The sequence below is a fragment of the Polyodon spathula genome, chromosome 31 (genome assembly GCF_017654505.1).
Source record: "Polyodon spathula isolate WHYD16114869_AA chromosome 31, ASM1765450v1, whole genome shotgun sequence".
NCBI classification, from domain to species: domain Eukaryota; kingdom Metazoa; phylum Chordata; class Actinopteri; order Acipenseriformes; family Polyodontidae; genus Polyodon; species Polyodon spathula.
The window spans coordinates 1908467-1927836 of record NC_054564.1 but is presented as its reverse complement, the minus strand read 5'-3'; the positions used below and the strand labels follow the sequence as shown (position 1 = coordinate 1927836).

General features: G+C 44.1%; 1 protein-coding gene across 1 annotated transcript; it reads left to right on the top strand.

The window, feature by feature from the left end:
- The first annotated feature begins 942 nt into the window (after nt 1-942).
- gpat2 (glycerol-3-phosphate acyltransferase 2, mitochondrial) lies at nt 943-18818 on the top strand. Its single transcript, XM_041233370.1, has 19 exons — nt 943-1014; nt 2789-2899; nt 3138-3290; nt 3412-3511; nt 3981-4117; nt 4724-4823; nt 5482-5694; nt 7246-7353; nt 7700-7779; nt 8648-8766; nt 9769-9839; nt 11511-11775; nt 12190-12338; nt 13960-14037; nt 14232-14357; nt 15551-15671; nt 16839-16907; nt 17373-17428; nt 18046-18818. The coding sequence occupies exons 1-19, from the start codon at nt 944-946 to the stop codon at nt 18163-18165; spliced, it is 2247 nt and encodes a 748-aa protein (XP_041089304.1). The 5' UTR covers nt 943; the 3' UTR covers nt 18166-18818.
- The last annotated feature ends 552 nt before the right edge of the window (nt 18819-19370 follow it).

Here is a 19370-nt window from a genome sequence, read left to right as displayed (position 1 = left end):
TGACATTTGCCATCACATAAATCCATTAAAAGGAGCTTTAGTCTAGCAGCGTGCAAGGAAAGCATGTGTTACTGAGTAGCTAGCTAAGTGAGATAGGAGGCTTCAAAAAGGGAATCATTGATTTCAAATTGATTAATTAGGGCTGCAAAATGAACCAGGGAGACAGTAAGTGATTAATTGCAGCATTGCTACAAGCAAGTCATTTGTATTTTATGTAAAATACAGTTTGATCCTAAAACTGCCCTGTATTTTTATTAAAGAATTCAGCAACAGTGCAGATCAGTTTCATGAATGGCAAACAGTAAGTTTTTTATCTTAATAAATGTAATTTTCTTCTCAGCTAATGGGGACATAAAAATGCCCTAATGTCACGATACCACACTTATTGCAACATGCTGGCCGGGATACGATCTACGTCGCTATACGTGATGGTCCTGATGATAGACTAGAGCTCTTTGGTTTGACTGGAAACATGCTTGCTTTGTCTTAATGCAGACAGTATTTTGTTAAGTATATTAATATACGCATGTGTGTGTTTTGTTGCATATCTGTGTTTTTGCTTCTTGCTGTTGTATATGACAGTGTTCCCTATGCATGGAATAGTGACTGTTATTGCCTGTCTGATATTTCATTAGGAAAAGCTGCTTGTGTCAGATCAGCGAGGGCTTCACTGGGTTTTGTGTCGGCTTTAAAATTGATGAATCTTCCAATATTGATCCCAGCACTCGTTTTTTTACCATAGTTCTGTGCAGAGTGACTTGCTTTTCTCAAGTCTTTTGCCATGCTATTTATCCTGATTCAGGATATAGCAGGAAACTTTTCTAATGAAAAATCACAAATATGTTTAAAGAAGGGGGGGGGGATTAATATGGCATTGAAAGGCTTATTTCAGACAAATGCCATGCCCTGCAGTGTAATTTGTGCCTTTTTTTTTCCCTAGGGCATGAAGCTTATCAAGAATTCTACCTCGCTGGGATTCCAGAATGTCCTGCATGTAAATGAAACCCGTACAAGGTAGTTCTGCACTGCACCCCACTCACACTACACCCCTTCAGGCAGTGTATGTTCCACATTATACGAGAATGCAAGTGCTAGTGTAATGGCATTACAGGCCTGTGGCAAAGTGGTTAACTGCGCGCAGGTGATCAATAATCAGATAGTGATAATCCAGGTGCAATGGTGGTTTATTTTTATAATCCAATTGCCTGATGGCGAAAGAGCAGTAAACAATAACAGTGTTAACAGTCAATACAGAGGCGTGTATTACGCGTGTATTGTTTATAATCTGCAGGTTGATCCCGAAATAACACACTGTCCCGTTCTTATTCACCCACACGTAACACAAACGCAGTGCATGCTCTAGTGCTCGTAGCGACAGTACAGTTCTTTAGTGATGCAAAATGCAGTGATGTTGTCCAGTTTTAGTACTGGCCTTTGGCGATGTCTCTGGATCGTGTTCAGCTGTCTAATAATAACAAACAGTGCAATTGTTTAGACACAACAGAACAAAACAAACACTTTACAACACGGTTCTCCTTCCAGTTACCTTTAACCATTAAAAAGGAACAGATCACCTCAACACATCCCCTTATACTGTCAGCCACGACCCCTTGGTTAACGAGTGCAGCCACTCCTCCAATCCGCGGGTGCCACTGGTCAATGATTTAGTGTACTGTGGCTCCGCCCCATTTCTCTATGGCCGACTTCCACCTAACCCTGAGAATGAGCTGTCGGACCTTCCAGTCCAGGGTACTCTGCTCCCTTTACACAGCGTCCTCTCAGGTCAGGAGGGAGATCTAACACCAAGAATCATTCGGTCTCTGTCACACGGCCAAATGGGAGCCACGACCACAATGCCTTCTAACCTGTTCTGCGCATACCGCATTATACTGTGTTCAGCGGCATAAAGGGACAATTTATAACAAGGGAGCACTGCATGTTATTGAACGGATCTGTAGGGCAGGACTGTGTGTAATCAGATCTCCCTCCTTTATAGCTGCATGAGCAAATCCTAATAGTAAACCTTGAGACTTCTTCAAGCAGCTGCGATCTAGCTTTTATTGTGAACTGGCAAACACAACCTTTATTGCTTTTTAATCATGTAATATTTGCCTTTTAAATTCCAGATTTACGAGGAGAATTATTATTGCTTTATTATTATGTTTTGTACACTTGCCAAAGCAAGAGAGTAATAAAACAGATGGTATAAAAAATGTTCAAGCGTTTATTTTTCACCTCCCTCCCCCCCCTTTTTTTTTTTTTTTAATCGTTTCTGCAGCCTTCTACCGTGAATTAATTTGAAATCCCAGAGGTTTCATTCACTGTGGAGCAGCAAAGTGCAGTCTAAATGTGCTGGTTCATCGGTATGCATGTTTAATCAATGAAACCGGGGGGGGGGGGGGTAGTTGTCTTTTACCAAGCTGGGGGGTCAATTCCCTGTTTTTTCAAATTTCCATTTCAAAAGGGCATGTGAACCCCACCCTGGTGCAGACACATGCAGCATAATAGCAAAGTACTAAACTGGTAGAGGCATGTATAAAACCAGGGGTTTGTCGGGTTACAGCCAAATACAATCCGAAACATCTAAAAGAGGTTGGGATTGCTGATGCACGTTCTGGTGAAGACCAGCGCAAAATCAAGGCCATTGTCATGTTCACACAGTAGAGTTTGGCAGACAGATGGACGGACACTCTCAATGCATGGGTCCACATTTTGTGAATGAGATCCCTAAAATAAGAAAAAGTAAGAGTGGTTGTGGCTTTTTTTTTTTTCTGCCCCCCTTTGGCAGGTTCAGAGGCTGGCTGGTGAGACGGGTCTGCGGGTTGCTTTTCGTTCAGGAGCGCAAGGTGTACCCCAGCCCAGCTGGAGACAGAGCAGAGCGGGTGCTCTGCTGCAGCAGGTGAGGGAGGGGTGGATAGGGGATACGGAGGGAGGGGGGTAACACTCCCTCTGTTTTGCAGTTTAAGGATGAGGTATACAGAGTTTTTTTACAGTGTTACTATTTTCAGTTTTCATAGAACTTTAACTTTAGAGAATCTTACAAATGTTCCTTAAACAGTCCTAAATGTTTTGGGAATAGGGCCTGGTGACTTAAGTATCTCTGCATGTGTTAACGTGTTTTTTTCTTTGTGTTCCAGAGTTCAGAGCTTCATTTCCTCTGGAGGGCCAGCAGGGGGCGCGGTGGCAGAAGGGAGCTCTCACAGTGGGGAGACTGCAGTGGTGGCCAGGAGGGGGCAGGCTGTGCAGATTCTGGAGGGGATTAAAACCTCAATCTCCCCTCCTTTACTCAGGTCTGTATGCAGGTAGCAGTTGTGGTAAGCTGAAGGGTGCGTCTGGTTTTATATCAGGAGGGGTTTGTTGCCAGCACACACTGTCTCGTCGTAACTTTGTGATTGTGTATTTCCTCCCTAGGCTAGCTGGGTGGATCCTGCTGAAGCTTCTCTGCTGCGTGTTTGCGAATGTGCAGGTCAGCTTGAACCAGCTGGCAGCGCTGCACAAAGCTCCACAGCTGGTAGGCATGACTATTTGAAAGTCCTAACCACCAATACTCTGAAATCCACTTTCCTACCTCTTTATTGCTGCTCTAGCGTTATTGCTAATCCTCCTGTGTTGTGCACAGAATCAGTTTTTTTCAGTTCAGGATATGCAAACACCTCAAATACAGATAGACTGCTGCACCACAGTAGATACGTGGTCAAGACTGCAGAAAGTTCGACAGCATGTTCTTTTAAATTGAAGTAAAAGTCAAGCAAAGTAACAGCATTACTTGGAACAGATGAAAAAGTGGTGCAATCACATTGCTAGTGTGATTAAAATACCCACCTGAGCTTGTTGCCTGTATACTGCGGCTGATCAAGCTTGTATTGAAACCTGGAATGGGTGAAACTGCTGTGCAATAGGAATCTTATTTCCATGCCTGAGATGTAGGTGGCTTTGAACCCCGTGGCTCCTGCTGCATTTGTTTTCCTTTCCCTCCGCAGCATGGAGCTCCGCTGGTTTTCGTCTCCGTTCATAAGTCCAGTCTGGATTACGCACTGGTGCCACTGGTCCTGTTCTGTCACAGTCTGAGGGTTCCCTACATGGTCAGCAGCACAGACCTGAAGCACACCTGGCTCAGGTACAGCCCCCTCGCTGCTCCTAAAGCTGTTGGGAGAAGCCCATGCTGCCATTTGCATGGTTATACAGCATGGAGTTTCCACCCACAAGTACAGACCTGATGCAGAAGAACGAAAGGATCAGCTAATAGGAAATAGTTCTGCCCATGTGGTTGACAGGGATAGAAATGAGACTCCCATTGCTTAGCAGTTTGATCCATTCCTGGTTTTGCTATGAGTTCAAAAAGACACACCTGAACCTGTTGGCTGCACACTGTGGCTAATCAAGCTTGTATTAAAACCTGAAATGTGTGAAACTGCTATGCAATAGGAGCATTCCCTGGGTGTATCTGTTTATTGAGGTACAGGTTGCCTTTGGAGGAAGTAATGCTGATTTAAATGTGTCGGACATCCTTCACTCATGAACTAATGCAGTTAAAACTGCTTAATAGAATCGCTGACTAGTAGAATCACTGGTTAATAGAATCGGGCGGCTGTTGTAGTCAGACATGGCTTCCCCTTAGCTGTCCCTCCCACTTCAGACACTCCAGTGAAATCAGCAGCTGGTCTCAGGGCTGCAATGTCTCTCTTGCATGGTTTAAACTAGAGCGGTTCTCGTCTCTATTCAGGCCCATCCTGCAGAAAATGGGTGTGATCTTCACGCCACGCTGTCCCATGGGGAAGGAGGACACAGAGACTGGCGCTCTGCAGAGTGCTGTGTTGAGCTCGGTGGGTTATCTGTTGAATAAATACACAAGTATAAGGAGTTGTTACACCTGTCTGTCGGTGTGCTCAAAATGGCTTGCCTTGTAGGTTAAACTGTTGTGTGTCAGTCTTTCTGACCCCTGTGTGTGTCTCTCGCTCGCTTGCTCTCCCTTTTAAATTCAAAGTGTCTTTATTGCCATGACAAGTCGTACAAGTACTACCAAGAATGTGGTAAATGTACAGAAACATCTCCCTCTCCCTGTTTGCTGCACTGAGCTCCTGTCTCTGTGCTGCAGTGTCTGAGCTCCTGTCTCCCTCTCTGTGCTGCAGTGTGTTTCTGAGCTCCTGTCTCTCTCTGGGTGCTGTAGTGTCTGAGTTCCTCTCTCTCCCTCTCTGTGCTGTAGTATGTTTCTGAGCTCCTGTCTCTCCCTCTCTGTGCAGCAGTGTGTCTCTGAGCTCCCCTCCCTCCCTCTCTGTGCAGCAGTGTGTCTCTGAGCTCCTCTCTCTCCCTCTCTGTGCAGCAGTGTGTCTCTGAGCTCCTCTCTCTCCCTCTCTGTGCAGCAGTGTGTCTCTGAGCTCCCCTCTCTCCCTCTCTGTGCTGCAGTGTGTCTCTGAGTTCTTGTCTCTCCCTCTCTGTGCAGCATTGTGTCTGAGTTCTTGTCTCTCCCTTTCTGTGCTGCAGTTTGTCTCTGAGCTCCTGTCTGAGGGGCAGCACCTCCTGCTGTTCATGGAGGAGCCTGGCTGTGTTGAGCGGCGCCCGTCTCCCTACAGCGCGCAGTGGCTGTCCTGGGTTCGAGAGGCAGTGTGCTGCGGAGTTGTGCCTGACGTGGCGCTGGTACCAGTGGGCATTGCGTACGACGCACCAGTGGAAGGGCTGAGAGGCTCTCGACAGCAGGTACAAACTTATCAAACACTCCTGGCCTCCTTTTTAATAGATATTTCGACTAGCATTTGGCTGTGATCTATAAAGGGGACCCTTATGCGCTTAGGGTTAGAAACTTCCACCACTCCTGCACCCAGTTCTGCCTTTCAGAACTCCTTATCCAGGTATATTATTGCAATCAACAGGTGCCGGGAGTGTGAGAAATCAGGCTAAATCTGCTTTGTAAATTAAATGATCACACTTACATAAGTTTTGACTGTTAGGAGTTTTTTTCTGCAGCTAAAAGGAAGGAGCGATATATTTAACGGGCTGCTGCTCAAACTAACTGTTTACTAATTTCAGTGTAGACTTCACTGTGGGGAACTCGGAACCCCAGGACTGGGTGCAGCAGCAGCATGGCTGGTGTGAGTTTCTAACCCTGTATCAATCCATCCTAATGTTTTTTAACTATGTAGTAAGGCCACTCCCATGTTAATTACTCATTCAGTTGCTCCCTTGACAGCCTTGATGAAGAGGTTCCGGTGCGTTTTCATTACTGCAGCCGTCAAACTTCAAGCATGTTCTTCTTTCTCTGTTCAGATCATCCATAACTACTGACCTAGAAACCCTTCTAAAAGCTTAACCCAATAAAAACAGAGCAAAGTGTAATAAAGAATAGGCAGGCATTGTACTGAACAGTGAGGTGTGCTAAAGCAAATTAAACTTGGCAAACCAGAGTAATCTATGATAAACACACAGTATAACCAGAGGAAAAACATGGGGGGGAAAAAACTGCAGTAACACCATGAAGCCTTTAAGGGAGTGTGTAGAAATACAAAAATAAACCTGATTTCAGAAAAACGCTTCGCTCAGAACTCTGTTTTTAGTGTCTTTCTCCGGTGTTCTAAATGTGTGCATGATTAATAACCTCTGGGAGCAGGTATAAATCGTGACAGGGAGCTGTTCGATCTCTGTGCTGCACAAGACATCCATTTTCTCATGGAGCCAGCCGTTTGCAAAATCCTTCCTGTGGTGCTGTGAGTCTGGCTGAGCTTTCTAGGGCACACTAGTGGCACTTTAAAAAGAACGCTTTTTTTTTTTTCTAAAATTAAACACAAAAGTGCTTAAAGGGTCCTGATGGTGCCTACCAGGCAGTCTGCGTCACACTCGTGATCATCAATGCCTGCCTTGATTTATTTTGCGTCATCCTTTTGCCACACACTCCTAGCCTCCTGTTATTAGGCTGTAATCCGATACGCCAGCGAGAGAAATAAGACTCCCATTGCACAGCGGTGTGATCCATTCCTGGTTTGATATAGACGCACCTGAGCTTGGTACCTATACACTGTGGCCAATGAAGCTTGTATTAAAACCTGGAGTTGGTGAAACTGTTGTGCAATACAAGTCTTATTCCATTCCCGATACACACTTGATTTTATACAAATATTTAAATTTTTTGTGTGTTGTGCAATTATCGTACTATGAGGATCCTCTGTGTGTGCGCTGCTGTTTTATCTTGGTGGTTGCAGCTAACTGGACTGGATTTCAATAATATACGGTCTTGCTTTGCTGTCCTGAGTCCAGGCCCCTCGCTGTGGTGGGTTTCTGTCCCTCCTTCGCTCCTCTCTCTCTCTCCTGGGCAGGAGTCACAGCTGTGTGCGTCTGGACTTCGGGCAGCCCTTCTCACTCAAGGTAAGAACGACTCCCGTTGCACAGCGCTTTGAGACAGGTTTAAATAGCAGAACAGGCTTTAGTCAAACTAAGAAAGCTTTGTGGGAAAAATACTGAACCATCCCCACTATTCCTGTGGAGCAATCTAGCAGTGGGTGTTAACTTTGTGTACCGGTACCAAGCTCAGGTGTGTCTGATTAAAACCAGGACTGGATCAAACTGCTGTGCAGTGGGAGTCCCGGTGTGTCCCAGCACTATACCTCTTGAAGGTGGTTGCGAGACCCAGGACTCTGTGCAGGGCTTGTGTGTGATTGCAGCCCTGCCTCTGTGCTGCTCCTCATCTGACAGGCTGTGCTGCTGCTTGCAGGAGATGATGAGCAGTGGGCGTCTGCCAGTCAGAGGGCTTCCCCTGGAGGACATTCTGCTGCCAGCCGTGATGGGATCCAGGTAACTGGACACAGTTTGTTAACCTCTCTGCTAGGGACTTCCATAGCTAATGTCCTTAATAACAGTAAATAGTGTTACATTTAGAATTTCTTTTTATAAATTAAAAAAAAAAACTTATTTTTTTTATAAAAGTCCCCCCTCACCTGTTTAAAGAAAGGATATACATTTAAATATATCCTTGAAGAGATGGCACCTCTGTTAAACATTTGTTGATAGGTTCAGTTATCCTTTATTGAAGGTTTTCATAAAGTATACACTTTTTTTTGCTTTTGAATATATATATATTGTAACAAAATTCAGGGAAAAGTTTTGGACGGAGTGTATGTTCGACCGCGGTTTGAACACAGTAGCTGCGTGTTGTAAAGGAAAGTGTAGTTCAGTTGTCATAGAACACGTGTCCAAACAGGTTCTTACCTGGTGTCAATTGGAAACCCCTGCGATCAGGTAAGGCAGGGTCTTTGACAGGGCTCAGTCCTGCCCATAGACCCAGCGAGTTGCAGCAAACTCCAAGGTATCGTCTCTACTCCTTTTATGATCGGTAAACAGTTTAGCCATGTCTTATTATAGCTTACTTTCATTCTGAAGTGTTTATTTTAATTCTCAAGTGTGGCGATAGGAATTTGTTTTGTGGTGTTTTATTTGAAAACAAGTATTGTACATTTGTCATTTACAATGTCTACTATACTGCTAGAGCGCTCTGCAATGCTGAGTGGAGTTCTCTTTCCTATACTGCTAGAGCGCTCTGCAGTGCAGAGTGGAGTTCTCTTTCCTATACTGCTAGAGCGCTCTGCAATGCTGAGTGGAGTTCTCATTCTTAGCCCTGCAGTATTGAATCAGTTACTGTAGCTCCCCTGTGTTCCCGCCCCAGGTCTGACTCCCTGTTTGCAGATAAATCCCTCGGTTGGGTCCTGCCAGCAGCAGCCTGCCCACAACTGGAGGAACAGGAGCGCCATCTGGTGGCCAGCCTCTGCAAGCATCTCCTGTACTGTAAGCATGTTTTTTTCTCCCTTCGCCATATCGTCTACTTGAAGACAAGCCCTGTCTCGGAACAGTGAAAGAGGATGTTGTTCTGTACATGTGTATTTTTACAAGAGACAACTATACACAATACAGAACAACACCCTGGGACCCTTCAAGATGCTGCTTGATGAGATTATGGGATTAATAAGCCACTAACAACCAAACGTGGAAGATGGGCCGAATGGCCTCCTCTCGTTTGTAAACTTTATGTTCTTATTAAACACTCAAGTGTATGATACTGCTAGAGTGCTCTGCTATGTTGAGAATGGAGTTCTCTTTCCTATACTGCTAGAGCGCTCTGCTGTGGTGAGAAGAGTTTTCTTTTTCCTATGCTAACAGAGCATGGAGTTCTCTTTCCTATACTAATAGAGTGCTCTGTATTTAATTACATTTCTTATTTAAACTTTTGCCCCACTGTGCTGAGCAATACATTTGATGGATTTAATAAAAGTTGCCAAATGCAATCCTAATACCTTTTCTTTCTTTGGAAATAACTGTCTTTTATTCGCTTCATTTCTTTTCTTTTTTCGGTTTCCTTTCACTTTTGTTTGAATGTATTATTCATTTAGTGCTTTTTTTAATGAGGTAAAGCTGTGGCAATCCAATAGTAATGCTCTTTGAGGACAGCATAATGGAGCAGGCAGTGGTGGGCATAATGAAACGTTGCACACGTTTAACAGGGAAATCCGTTTTAAAAACATTATTTTATTCATTAGCACGAGTACCTGCGCTTGTTACCTCTATACTGGGGCTAAATAAGCTTGTTGTAAAACCTGGAAATGGTGAAAATGCAATAGGAGTCTTATTTCCATCCCTGAAGTCGTGTCACCTTTTGTAAAGCAGTTTAACTCTGTCTGCCGGTAAATGAATCTTGTAATTTTTCCACTTTGATGGGTTTATGTACTTGCCATGGGGAAAACCTGTTTGTTTGTGATTCACTTTTGTTGTGTCTGCACTTCCTGTCCTCAGCGGCCACTTCCTGTTCTGCCGTCATGTCCACATCCATGCTGTCCTGCCTGTGCCTGCACAGACACCGCAAGGTAAATCAGCCATTGCCTGGGGCGCCACCTGGTGGATCAGGGGTGGCATTGCACTCTGCTTTCCTCAAGTTTTTTGTTTTGTTTGTTTGTAAGGGCTTTTGTATGCAGAACAATTATCTGAACATGTACATTAAAAACAGTTCAACGCACATAGAGGGTATTCATGCAGTCGACAGTGTGCTATCAGAATTTACCCAGAGTATAGGATCCTGCAGTTTTGCCCACTGTGGGCAAACCTGCAGGCAGATTTCCCAGTCCATACTTCCTGTATTATATGGTGCTCAAAACAGACAGACGCAATCAATGCATACAGCTCTCCATTTTAAGCAATGACTGTAAAATAATTTTTGTTTTGTCCATGTAGGATTTAGCCTTTGTATTTATGTAGTAGTGTGCAATGTAAGCCCATTCATTTCGTATGCAGCGTTTCCTCCCAGTCTTTTCTGTATACTGTTAAATGCTTTGCACACGGTGCAGAAATTTATAAAAGTGGAAGGCTTCTTAGGATGACATGGGGGTAGAAAGTAACCTGGAACAGAACTGTCTGCAGAGAAGAGAACTGAAGTAAACGACGATCAGCTGCCAAGTGTTTAGACTGCGTGGGTCCAGTAGTTGGTTCACCCTCTTATTGAGGCAAAAACTGAAATGAAATATTGCTAACAAAGTTGTAATGGCTCGTTTCCATCTGCCACAGGGACTTGAGTTAAAAGAGGTTTGAAAGCAGACACCTATCAGCAGCAGCAGATTAAATCCATTTGGGCCCAAGTGCAGAAAGAGGGGCTGGGCTTTTCAATGATAGGCCAGTTAAAAGAATTGGAATACTGAGCTTAAATCAGTTCTGTAGCCCTTCTGTTGTCCATTTATTCAGCGCTTCTCAGGCGCGTCGGGTCCAGTTTATTTTCACATGCGCTGTTTGTTTTACACACGGTTTAAAAAAAGCAAAACAAAATTTAGGGTAAATCAGGTTTAAAAGGCACTGAATCACAACTCAGTACTGTATCTCCAGCCAAGCCCCACCCCTTGTTCGTTGTATTTTTCACATACCTCTTTATAGACGTGCATACTGATAAATCCTCTCCTGATCACTCGCTTTATCACCAAACTAAGTGATCCAAGTAATTATTTTATTATTACTCTCCAAAAAATCTGCAAAAGTCTGTGATATTCTTTGAGTGCTGCATGCAGAAGCAGCTGTCTCCTTTGTTAATGTCCGTGTTATCTCTGTGGTGCGGGGGGGGGGGGGGGGGGCTATCAGATACACCCCCTTTTTTTTGTGCGGCTTCATTTGGCTCCTATTGGTCTCGCTTGGCAATTAGAAAAAGCAGAGAAAACCTTTCAGAGAAAAAAACACTAGAGACCAGTGCTTCATGTCTTTTTGATGTCGGACAGGAAAGGGAAAATTGTAATGTCGGACCTGGTCAGGGCTAATACACACAAGCAGACGTGCATATACACGCGCAGGGTTAGGGCCATAGAAGAATCACACTCAGGGAGATTCATTCTGAGTGACTGGGGTGAACTTGATTGGAAAATATAAGAAAGGGCTGCCATACTCTGTGGAATTGTGTTTAAATGTGAACGTTTAGGAAATTAATTAGAATGTCAGTGCTGAATGTCTAACATTATAACACGTCACTGCTACCCCTGATTGAACCCATGTCTGTGCGGCAGGGCGTGGGAGTGCCACGGCTGGCTCGTGATTTCTCCTGGCTGCTGGAGGAGGTCCTGTTCAGGAATCGGGATGTGGGGTTCGGGGGGAGCCTCCCTGAGGTACTGTGCCACTCCATGACCCTGCTGCGGGACAGTCTGGTGCTGTGCACACCCCCCTCCGCCCCCGCCCCTCTCGTCGCACCCCGGAGCACTCCGCAGGCAGCCATGACCCTCTCCCAGCACTGTGGGGCACTGCAGCACCTCTTCATACACGAAGCAGTCGGGGGTGAGAAGGGAGGAACTTTTCCAAACTTAATGTTGGAAATTGGACCCAGCCTTTATAAAAGTGTGCCGTGGCAGTATTACAATTTCCCCTCTTTGCCTTTCCCATGGTTATACTGTGTATTTACCCTGGTGTGCCATTTTTTAATATGCTTTACCATAGCGTTCTGCTTTACAGTGCTTACCTATGCTTTACCATGCATTCACTATGCTTTATCCATATCTTGTTATGCTTTTACTATTGGAAACATTTCTAATGGAGAACACACATTAGAGTAACTGCATGTTACTTTACCTGATGCCATCTTCAGAAGCAACACTTTGTTTTAGTGCTTACTGTGCTTAAGTGTGCAAAGTTAAGATTCCTCTCTCTCTCTCTCTCTCTCTCTCTCTCTCTCTCTCTCTCTCTCTGCACTAGCCTGTGCTGTCAGCGCCATGCTGTCTGAGATGATGGACTGTGTGAACTCTGAGGAGATGGACTTCGACGTGGCGCTGTGCCAGGAGGAGCTGACAGAGCGAGCGGCACAGCTGTGCCAGTTGCTGCCCAGCGAGGCCCTGCTGCTGCCAGTGGGTAACTTCAATATCCTTGCTGTGATAGAGAGATGGAGATAAGGGTAGGGTTTACGGCATTTAGCTGTGTAACTGTGCCAGTTACTGCCCAGTGAGGCCCTGCTGCTTCTAGTGCATACCCTCAATGAGGGATTCTGTACAGCTTAGCTTCAGTACAGCTTAGCTTCACTACCTGTGCTGTGTCGGATACTGAGAGCAGTGCGTTACCAGGACAGGGTTAGAGACTGAGAGCAGTGAGTTACCAGGACAGGGTTAGAGACTGAGAGCAGTGAGTTACCAGGACAGGATTAGAGACTGAGAGCAGTGAGAGGTCAGGGCAGGGTTAGAGACTGAGAGCAGTGAGAGGTCAGGGCAGGGTTAGAGACTGAGAGCAATGAGAGGTCAGGGCAGGGATACAGCAGGGATTATTATTCTGCTGTTTTATTCAGACTATAAACTCCCTGTTTGAGGAATCCATTCCAAAGCTGTCAATGCATCTTGCTTGGAAAGAAGAGAGAGTTTGGGCCAGTGTTTGCAGTATTGATCTATGCAGACCTGCCAGTTGGCCTGGTGTTTCACAGCAGAGAGATGCAGGGAGTGAGGGGGTTTAATTAAACCCATAAATATAAAGACAGAAAAAAAAATTGAAGCAGTGGCTTTACTGCCTACATTCCTCATTAATTTCCTGGCGCACATGAAATCCTTCCAGGGTGTTCTGTTTCATTGTTTTTCTTGACTGACTCTGCAATTTTAATACTTTTTGTTCTTTTTTCTTCTCAGTGGTAATTACCAAGTTGCTGAATCAAGTTATGATTTTAAACAGGATGTTTTATGTAGCACTCTGAGGTCTCCAATGAGAACCTCTCCTAATCCAGTGAGTTGTATTGTGCCTCTTGTGCACATCTGATTTATATAGGGCTCAAATGTGCAGGGTTGACAGAAATGTATGTTCTAGCAAACGTGTGTTTTCATTTTGTAACATGATCTCTGCTTCTGCTGTAAGAAGTACCAGTTAAGTTTTGGAAAACAAATCCATGTGTGGTATAAAATATCTTTCCAAACTGCAACCCTGGGAGCCAGTGGGAGTGCAGAGTGGCTGTGAGATTTCTAGGGTGACTTTGTTACAATTACTGTAACTTCTTGTTCCACAGTCCCTGGTTTACCTTAACGTTACAGTCCCAACCTTGGTGCTAATGAGGTCTGAGCCAGTGATGTGCATGTCCAGTCTTGGGTCCATTTCTTCAGTTCTCCAGCCACCTTGCAGAGGAGGAGGGAGGGGTAGTGGGCTTGTCGCAGTCCATCACATCTGGCCTGGAACCCCTGCTCATTTCCATATTTAAAAGCCAAAGGACACCTTGCCATCCCAGGGATGATATAAGACTCCTATTGCATAGCAGTTTGATCAATAGGACTCGCCCGAGCTTGTTGCAGAAACTCTGTGGCTAACTCACTGTAAAGCCTGGAATGGATGAAACTGCTGTGCATTAGGAGTCTTATTTCCCTCCCTGGGTTTCAAAGCTGGTGGCAAAATTACAAATGCATGAAAATGTGTCGGTAAAGTCTTACTGAACAGATTGGTGTTCTGAACTATAATGCATTAATTAATAATGATAACTGTGTGTCTTGCCTGCTTCTCCAGCCCTGTCAGTCGGTCTACAGTTTTGCTCAGGATTCGATCGACAGTCTGGTGCGCTGTGGGATCCTCGTTATGGAGGAGGTGAGTCCAGAAAGTGCCACTGTTGTAAATGATTATTTTTACATGCAGGTGTTGGACACTTTCATTACCAAATAACAAGTCTGTGTAAGTGGTTCAGCGTCCTGCACACTGGGATACCCTGTGTTTTTTGCTGTGGTGTTTAACACTGCTCTCCATTTTCTTTGCTCCGGTACACCCCCCCCCCCCCCCCCCAGCTCCCTCGAGAGCGCCCCCTGTGTGACCTGTGGAGTAGGCATCAGGCTCTGCTGTGGAAGTCCTTCGATGACCTCTCGAACAGTGACAGCGACTGCGAGGAGCCGCAGGACCGCCGGTCCTACAAGGTAACGTGGAGCTGACTGCTGCTGCTGCTGCTTCATCAAAACTTCAAATAGCCCAGACTTCCAAGCACACAAATCTGAAGAATCCACTGCTATTGAACACTCAATAGCAACCAATCTAGAAACGCTAAAAGAAACTCCAGTATTTTTTTTCTTTTAATATTTTGTTAAATTAGTAGATAGGCTAGCATTTCAGCTAGTGCCATTTTTTATATTTTGTGTTAAAGTTTGTAATCTGGGATAGAAATAGGACTCCTATTGCATAGCAGTTTCGCCCGTAAGAGGTTTTACTACAAGCTTGATTAAACCTTAGCGGTCCATTTTATTCAGCGCCTGTCAGGCATGTCAGGTCCAATTTATTTTCACATGCGCTGTTTATTTTACACGCACTGTTTTAAAAGTAATTTTATTCACAGTAAAACAAGTTTAAAAGGCACTGCATATCAACGGGACACTCGATACTGTATCTCCAGCCCCACCCAACCCCTTGTTCGCTGTCTTTGTCACATACCTCTTCACAGTCGTGCATACTGATAAATCATCTCCTGATCACTCGTTTCATCACTCCTCAATAATACGATCCAAGTCATTATTTTATTACTATGACATTTCAAAAAGCTCTGCAAATGTCTGTGATATTTTTTTTCCTGTGCTGGATGTGGAAGCAGCTGTCTTGTTTGTCTGTGTTATCTCTGTAGTGCAGGGACTATGTGTATTGCTCAGATCTTTTTTTTTTTTTTTTTGGCTCCTATTAATCTCACTTGGCCAGTGTTCTTTCCGGAGAAAAAACGACTAGAGACCTGTGCTTGACGTCTTTTTGATGATGCCGGACAGGGTCCGACATCCGGAAAGGGAAAATTCTAATGTCGGACCTGGTCCGAAATAGAACCGCAAAGGGTTAACCCCAGTTTATATTTAACAAGCTCAGGTGTCTTATTAAACCAGGAATGGCTCAAACTGCTATGCAGTGGGAGTCTTCTTTCCATCCCTGGTAGTAATTAGGTTTGCTGTAGACCTTAAACTCTCCACTCAGTGCTTTTGTAAAAATGGGTGGCATTTTGGGATAGCCCATGTGAGGCTGATTACTCATTGAAATCCTGAAAGGAGAGTGTTTCTCTGCTGTGGGGTTCAGCCCCAGTCCTTCTGCAATAGCACACTGGAATTGCTTATGATTCTCTTATTTGTGTGTGCTATAGCTGAACCAGCCCAATCACTGCCCAGACTTCTTCTTCTTCCTGTGCAGTGTCCTCAGCCCCCTGCTGAGGGCGCTGTCCTGGTCTGTCTCTGGACTCCAGCACCTCTACTCCCCGCTCACAGGTCAGTACAGCGCCGCTTTCAACACACACACACACACACACACACACACACACACACACATTTGTTTATAGTGTGTGAGGACTTTGCAAGGACTCCTAATTAGGGTTAGAGTCCCTTATGGGAGTTTAACGAAAGCTACGTGGGCGAAAGTAAATACTCCTGCACTGAAAGTTTTATTTTTAAAGAAAAATTATGTTTAAACAACACATGGACAGGCCCTATTGACTGATTTGAATGCACGGCATTTTCCATTTGACATGTTCCCAGCCACACGGAATGTATTGCATCATTACATTAATGTATTCAAAGAGGTTTTCTGCAGTCAAGGAAACCGGAAAACTGTACTGTGCCAAAATAACATGAGCGAGCATTGCCTGTACATCTCCTGAACTGTCTCGGTTAAAAGAGCAGCATGCGTATTGGAAGAGACAGTGTGAGTGTTCCAGCAATGCTGTACAACAGGAGAGCTGGAAGACGGGATACTTCTACTGGGGTAGTTATTGCATTTATATAGCACTTTTTATACAAAAGTATCGCAAAGCACTGTACAGCACAGAGCAGAAAAAAAAAAAAAAGAACAAACCACAATACATTTGTGTAGCATGTCACACATACAACTGCCACAGTCAGACCATTTAAATAACAGTACACACAATTCAAAAATAGCAATTTTAAAGTTACATTAAAACCCATGAAGATAAAGCCATTTTATTAAAGTGCATTTTTAATCTTGACTTGCAAACTGTAACGGTCCCAGCTTCTCTGACAAACAAAGACAGAGCATTCCTTAATTTCGGAGCTCTACAAGAAAAAGCCCTCCCTCCTCCCGTGGTGCTCTTGTTGACTCTGGGAATAACCAGCAGCCCCGCATCTTGTGATGTCAGAGTGCAGTTTGGAAGATATGGGGTCAGTAACTCCTGCAAATAACTAGATGCTAATCCATTCAGGGCCTTGTAAGTTAACAACAACATCTTAAAATCAATTCTATACTGCTCAGGGAACCAGTGTAAAGAGGCCAAAACAGGGGTAACATGTTCACTTTTCCAGGTTTTAGTCAGAATTCTAGCGGTGTTGTTCTGAACTTGATGCAAGCTGGATAGCACGTGTTTTAGGACACCAAAGAAAAGTGCATTCCAATAATCCACTGACCAGCCTGCTTGTTCACAGAGTTGGAGTGCATTGAACGCATGCAGGGATTCCTCCTTGACAAGGCCCACGGAGAGTCATCTTTTTTTGGTGAGTTTGGCGATGAATAAATCCTGCTCAGTCTGGCAGCGAATCAAAGGGTGGTGATCTCGCCCCTGCCCCCCCCCCCACACCCCACACACAGTGGACATGGCCGTATAATCCTCCTCACAAGGACCACTGCCCCTCCCTCCTCATAACCAGTCGAAGAGACTTTTAAGTGCAGAGTCACATTCCCGTTGACGCCTGTGTGCTGGTTGTGTTTATTATGCACAATCATCACTCATTGAAACCTGCCTGTGTTAATGGTGTATTATTTAGGGAGTGTGGATAAGGGTACAGGCATTTTTGTTTTATTACTCTGACTGTATGCCTGTGACAAGGCAACTGCTTGTGGACAGGCTCGTTCGTCCAGTGTAATACTCTTTCATCACAGAAGCAATTCCCACATGCTCAGCATTGCCTCTTTCAACCTGTAAATAATTTTTGATTTTTTTTTTTTCTCTTTTAATACAGAAAGTGCTACCCTTGAGATGGCTGCCACAGCAGTGTGGACTTTAAAAGACTTGGGAGTGAGTACAGGGCTCCAATCCTTCCTAGTTACTGCACTTCTGTCACCCTGTTAGTCACTGTGGAAATGTGCTGTGTACAAGCGGATTGTTTTTTATTGACTTGTTTTTTTTTTTTTTTCTTTTGAAATGAGTTCACCAGGTGAAGATTGATGATGGGAGATCTGCTTGTATTTATTTGGTCTTAATTTCTTACACTTTTTAAGGCTGGTTAATACTTCAAATCGGGAGACTGTCGGTTCTAGCTGGTCACGTTTTATTCATTAGAAGCTACTGATTCAGGATTAGTCCCCAGAGGTGCACAAGGACATGTGTTTCACTGAACTATGAACCAGCCTTTTTGCATTACTTTCTCCTCTTATGGGGCCATATTCATGCATTTATGCCTGTATATCTGACACTCCAGGGGTAGAAGTAAGATTTCTATTGCATAGCAGTTTCACACTTTCCAGGTTTTACTACAAGCTTGATTAGCCATAGTGTGCAGGTAACAAACTCAGGAATGTCTTATTAAACTCATAGTAAAACCAGGAATTGATCAAATTGCCATGCAGTGGGAGTCCTCTGTCCACCCGTTTAACACACAAGCATGGTTTGATTTGTTTTATTTTAATTTTCAGGTTTTGAAAGAAGAGCCCGGGGAGAGGGGAGCTGTGTGTTTGCGACTCAGTGAAGCCTTTCAGCAGCCAGAGGCCCAGGGGAAGCTGTGCAGGTTTATAGCACGGTTCCTGTGCCACTGAACAGGGTGAAGCTGTGCAGGTTTATAGCATGGTTCCTATGCCACTGAGCACATCATGTTCGGCAGGGCGCAGTGGTTCTGAGCTCTGGTTCGGGTTCCTGTTCAGTTGGTCTCAACCAGCGGTGGAAAAACTTTGTTCCTTCCAGTCCTAGTCTTTGTTTCAGCCCTGTTCCTAAATTGTATAATTGAACCAATGAAACCTCCGTCCAGTCCCTGAAGTATTTCATTATCTCATTTAACCTGTTAAACCTGGAGTGGAATGGCCCTCCAGAAAAAAAAAAAAAAAAAAACATTTCTATAACGATGCGTCTTCAAAGTATGCCAGGTTTGGAGCTGTTCTGCATGTTTGTAAGTGTTCAGTCTCTACCTCCTAATCAAGTTGAGTGTATTTCTCACGCACTGTTTGCTGTTTCTGTCATACACAAAGTGCAAGAGAAAGCATACTCTAAACTTGATTAGAGGCGGCCGCCAAACACTTAAACATAGAAGTCATTCAGTCTAAATTTAAAAAAAGAAAACCGGCAAAACCCTGATGTTAGCATTCTTAATGATTGATATAGCGCCTGTTCAGAGTGCTTTGTCATTGACACTTATTAGAAGTGTATCTGTTGCTGGGGACGTGACTCAGAATGGATATACTTTCTGTTCCTTCCTTATTTACACATTGATTGATTTGCTATGTATTGTGTTGTATGCAGACACACATTGACGGGGGACACAAGTTTGCAGTTTCTTAGAAAGATTAAGCCGGGTTACATAAAACCATTTTGTATGGAGCCTGTTTATTTCTGTTTTGTGTTTTATTTTGTTCAGACATGCCGTTCTGATTTATTGTTTTTACTGTACAAAAAAGTCCCTCAACGTTACCAGAAAGAACGAGCCCCTTCTTTTGTATATTGTAGTTCATTTGTATCTTGTTTTCTAATAAATGAACTACACAGAAAAAGGGAAGTGTTTAACATCTTGCATTTTTTTTCTACTTTTTTCTATTTTTTTTTTTTCATTTTTTTCTTTTCAGCTCTCGCATATCCAACCCTATACAGTTTTGACTTCAGTGACGGTTAAACCAGTGTGACGCATATCTGACTATTTCATTCTGGCCCGTTCCAGCCCTTCTCCATTTTTTCAGGGAACACAAAAAAGATATAATGTCAAAAATACACAGCTACAGTAAGTAGGCTTCCATTTAGATGTGCTGTAGTTGGT

What these genes read in the sequence shown, in the direction of transcription:
- gpat2 (XM_041233370.1), top strand. Translation starts at nt 944, where the DNA reads ATGAAGCTTATCAAGAATTCTACCTCGCTGGGATTCCAGAATGTCCTG. An exon ending in TGCACAAAGCTCCACAGCTG is followed by an intron (nt 3,512 to 3,980) that starts GTAGGCATGACT and finishes TTCCCTCCGCAG; the next exon opens with CATGGAGCTCCGCTGGTTTT. An exon ending in GCCTGCACAGACACCGCAAG is followed by an intron (nt 9,840 to 11,510) that starts GTAAATCAGCCA and finishes TCTGTGCGGCAG; the next exon opens with GGCGTGGGAGTGCCACGGCT.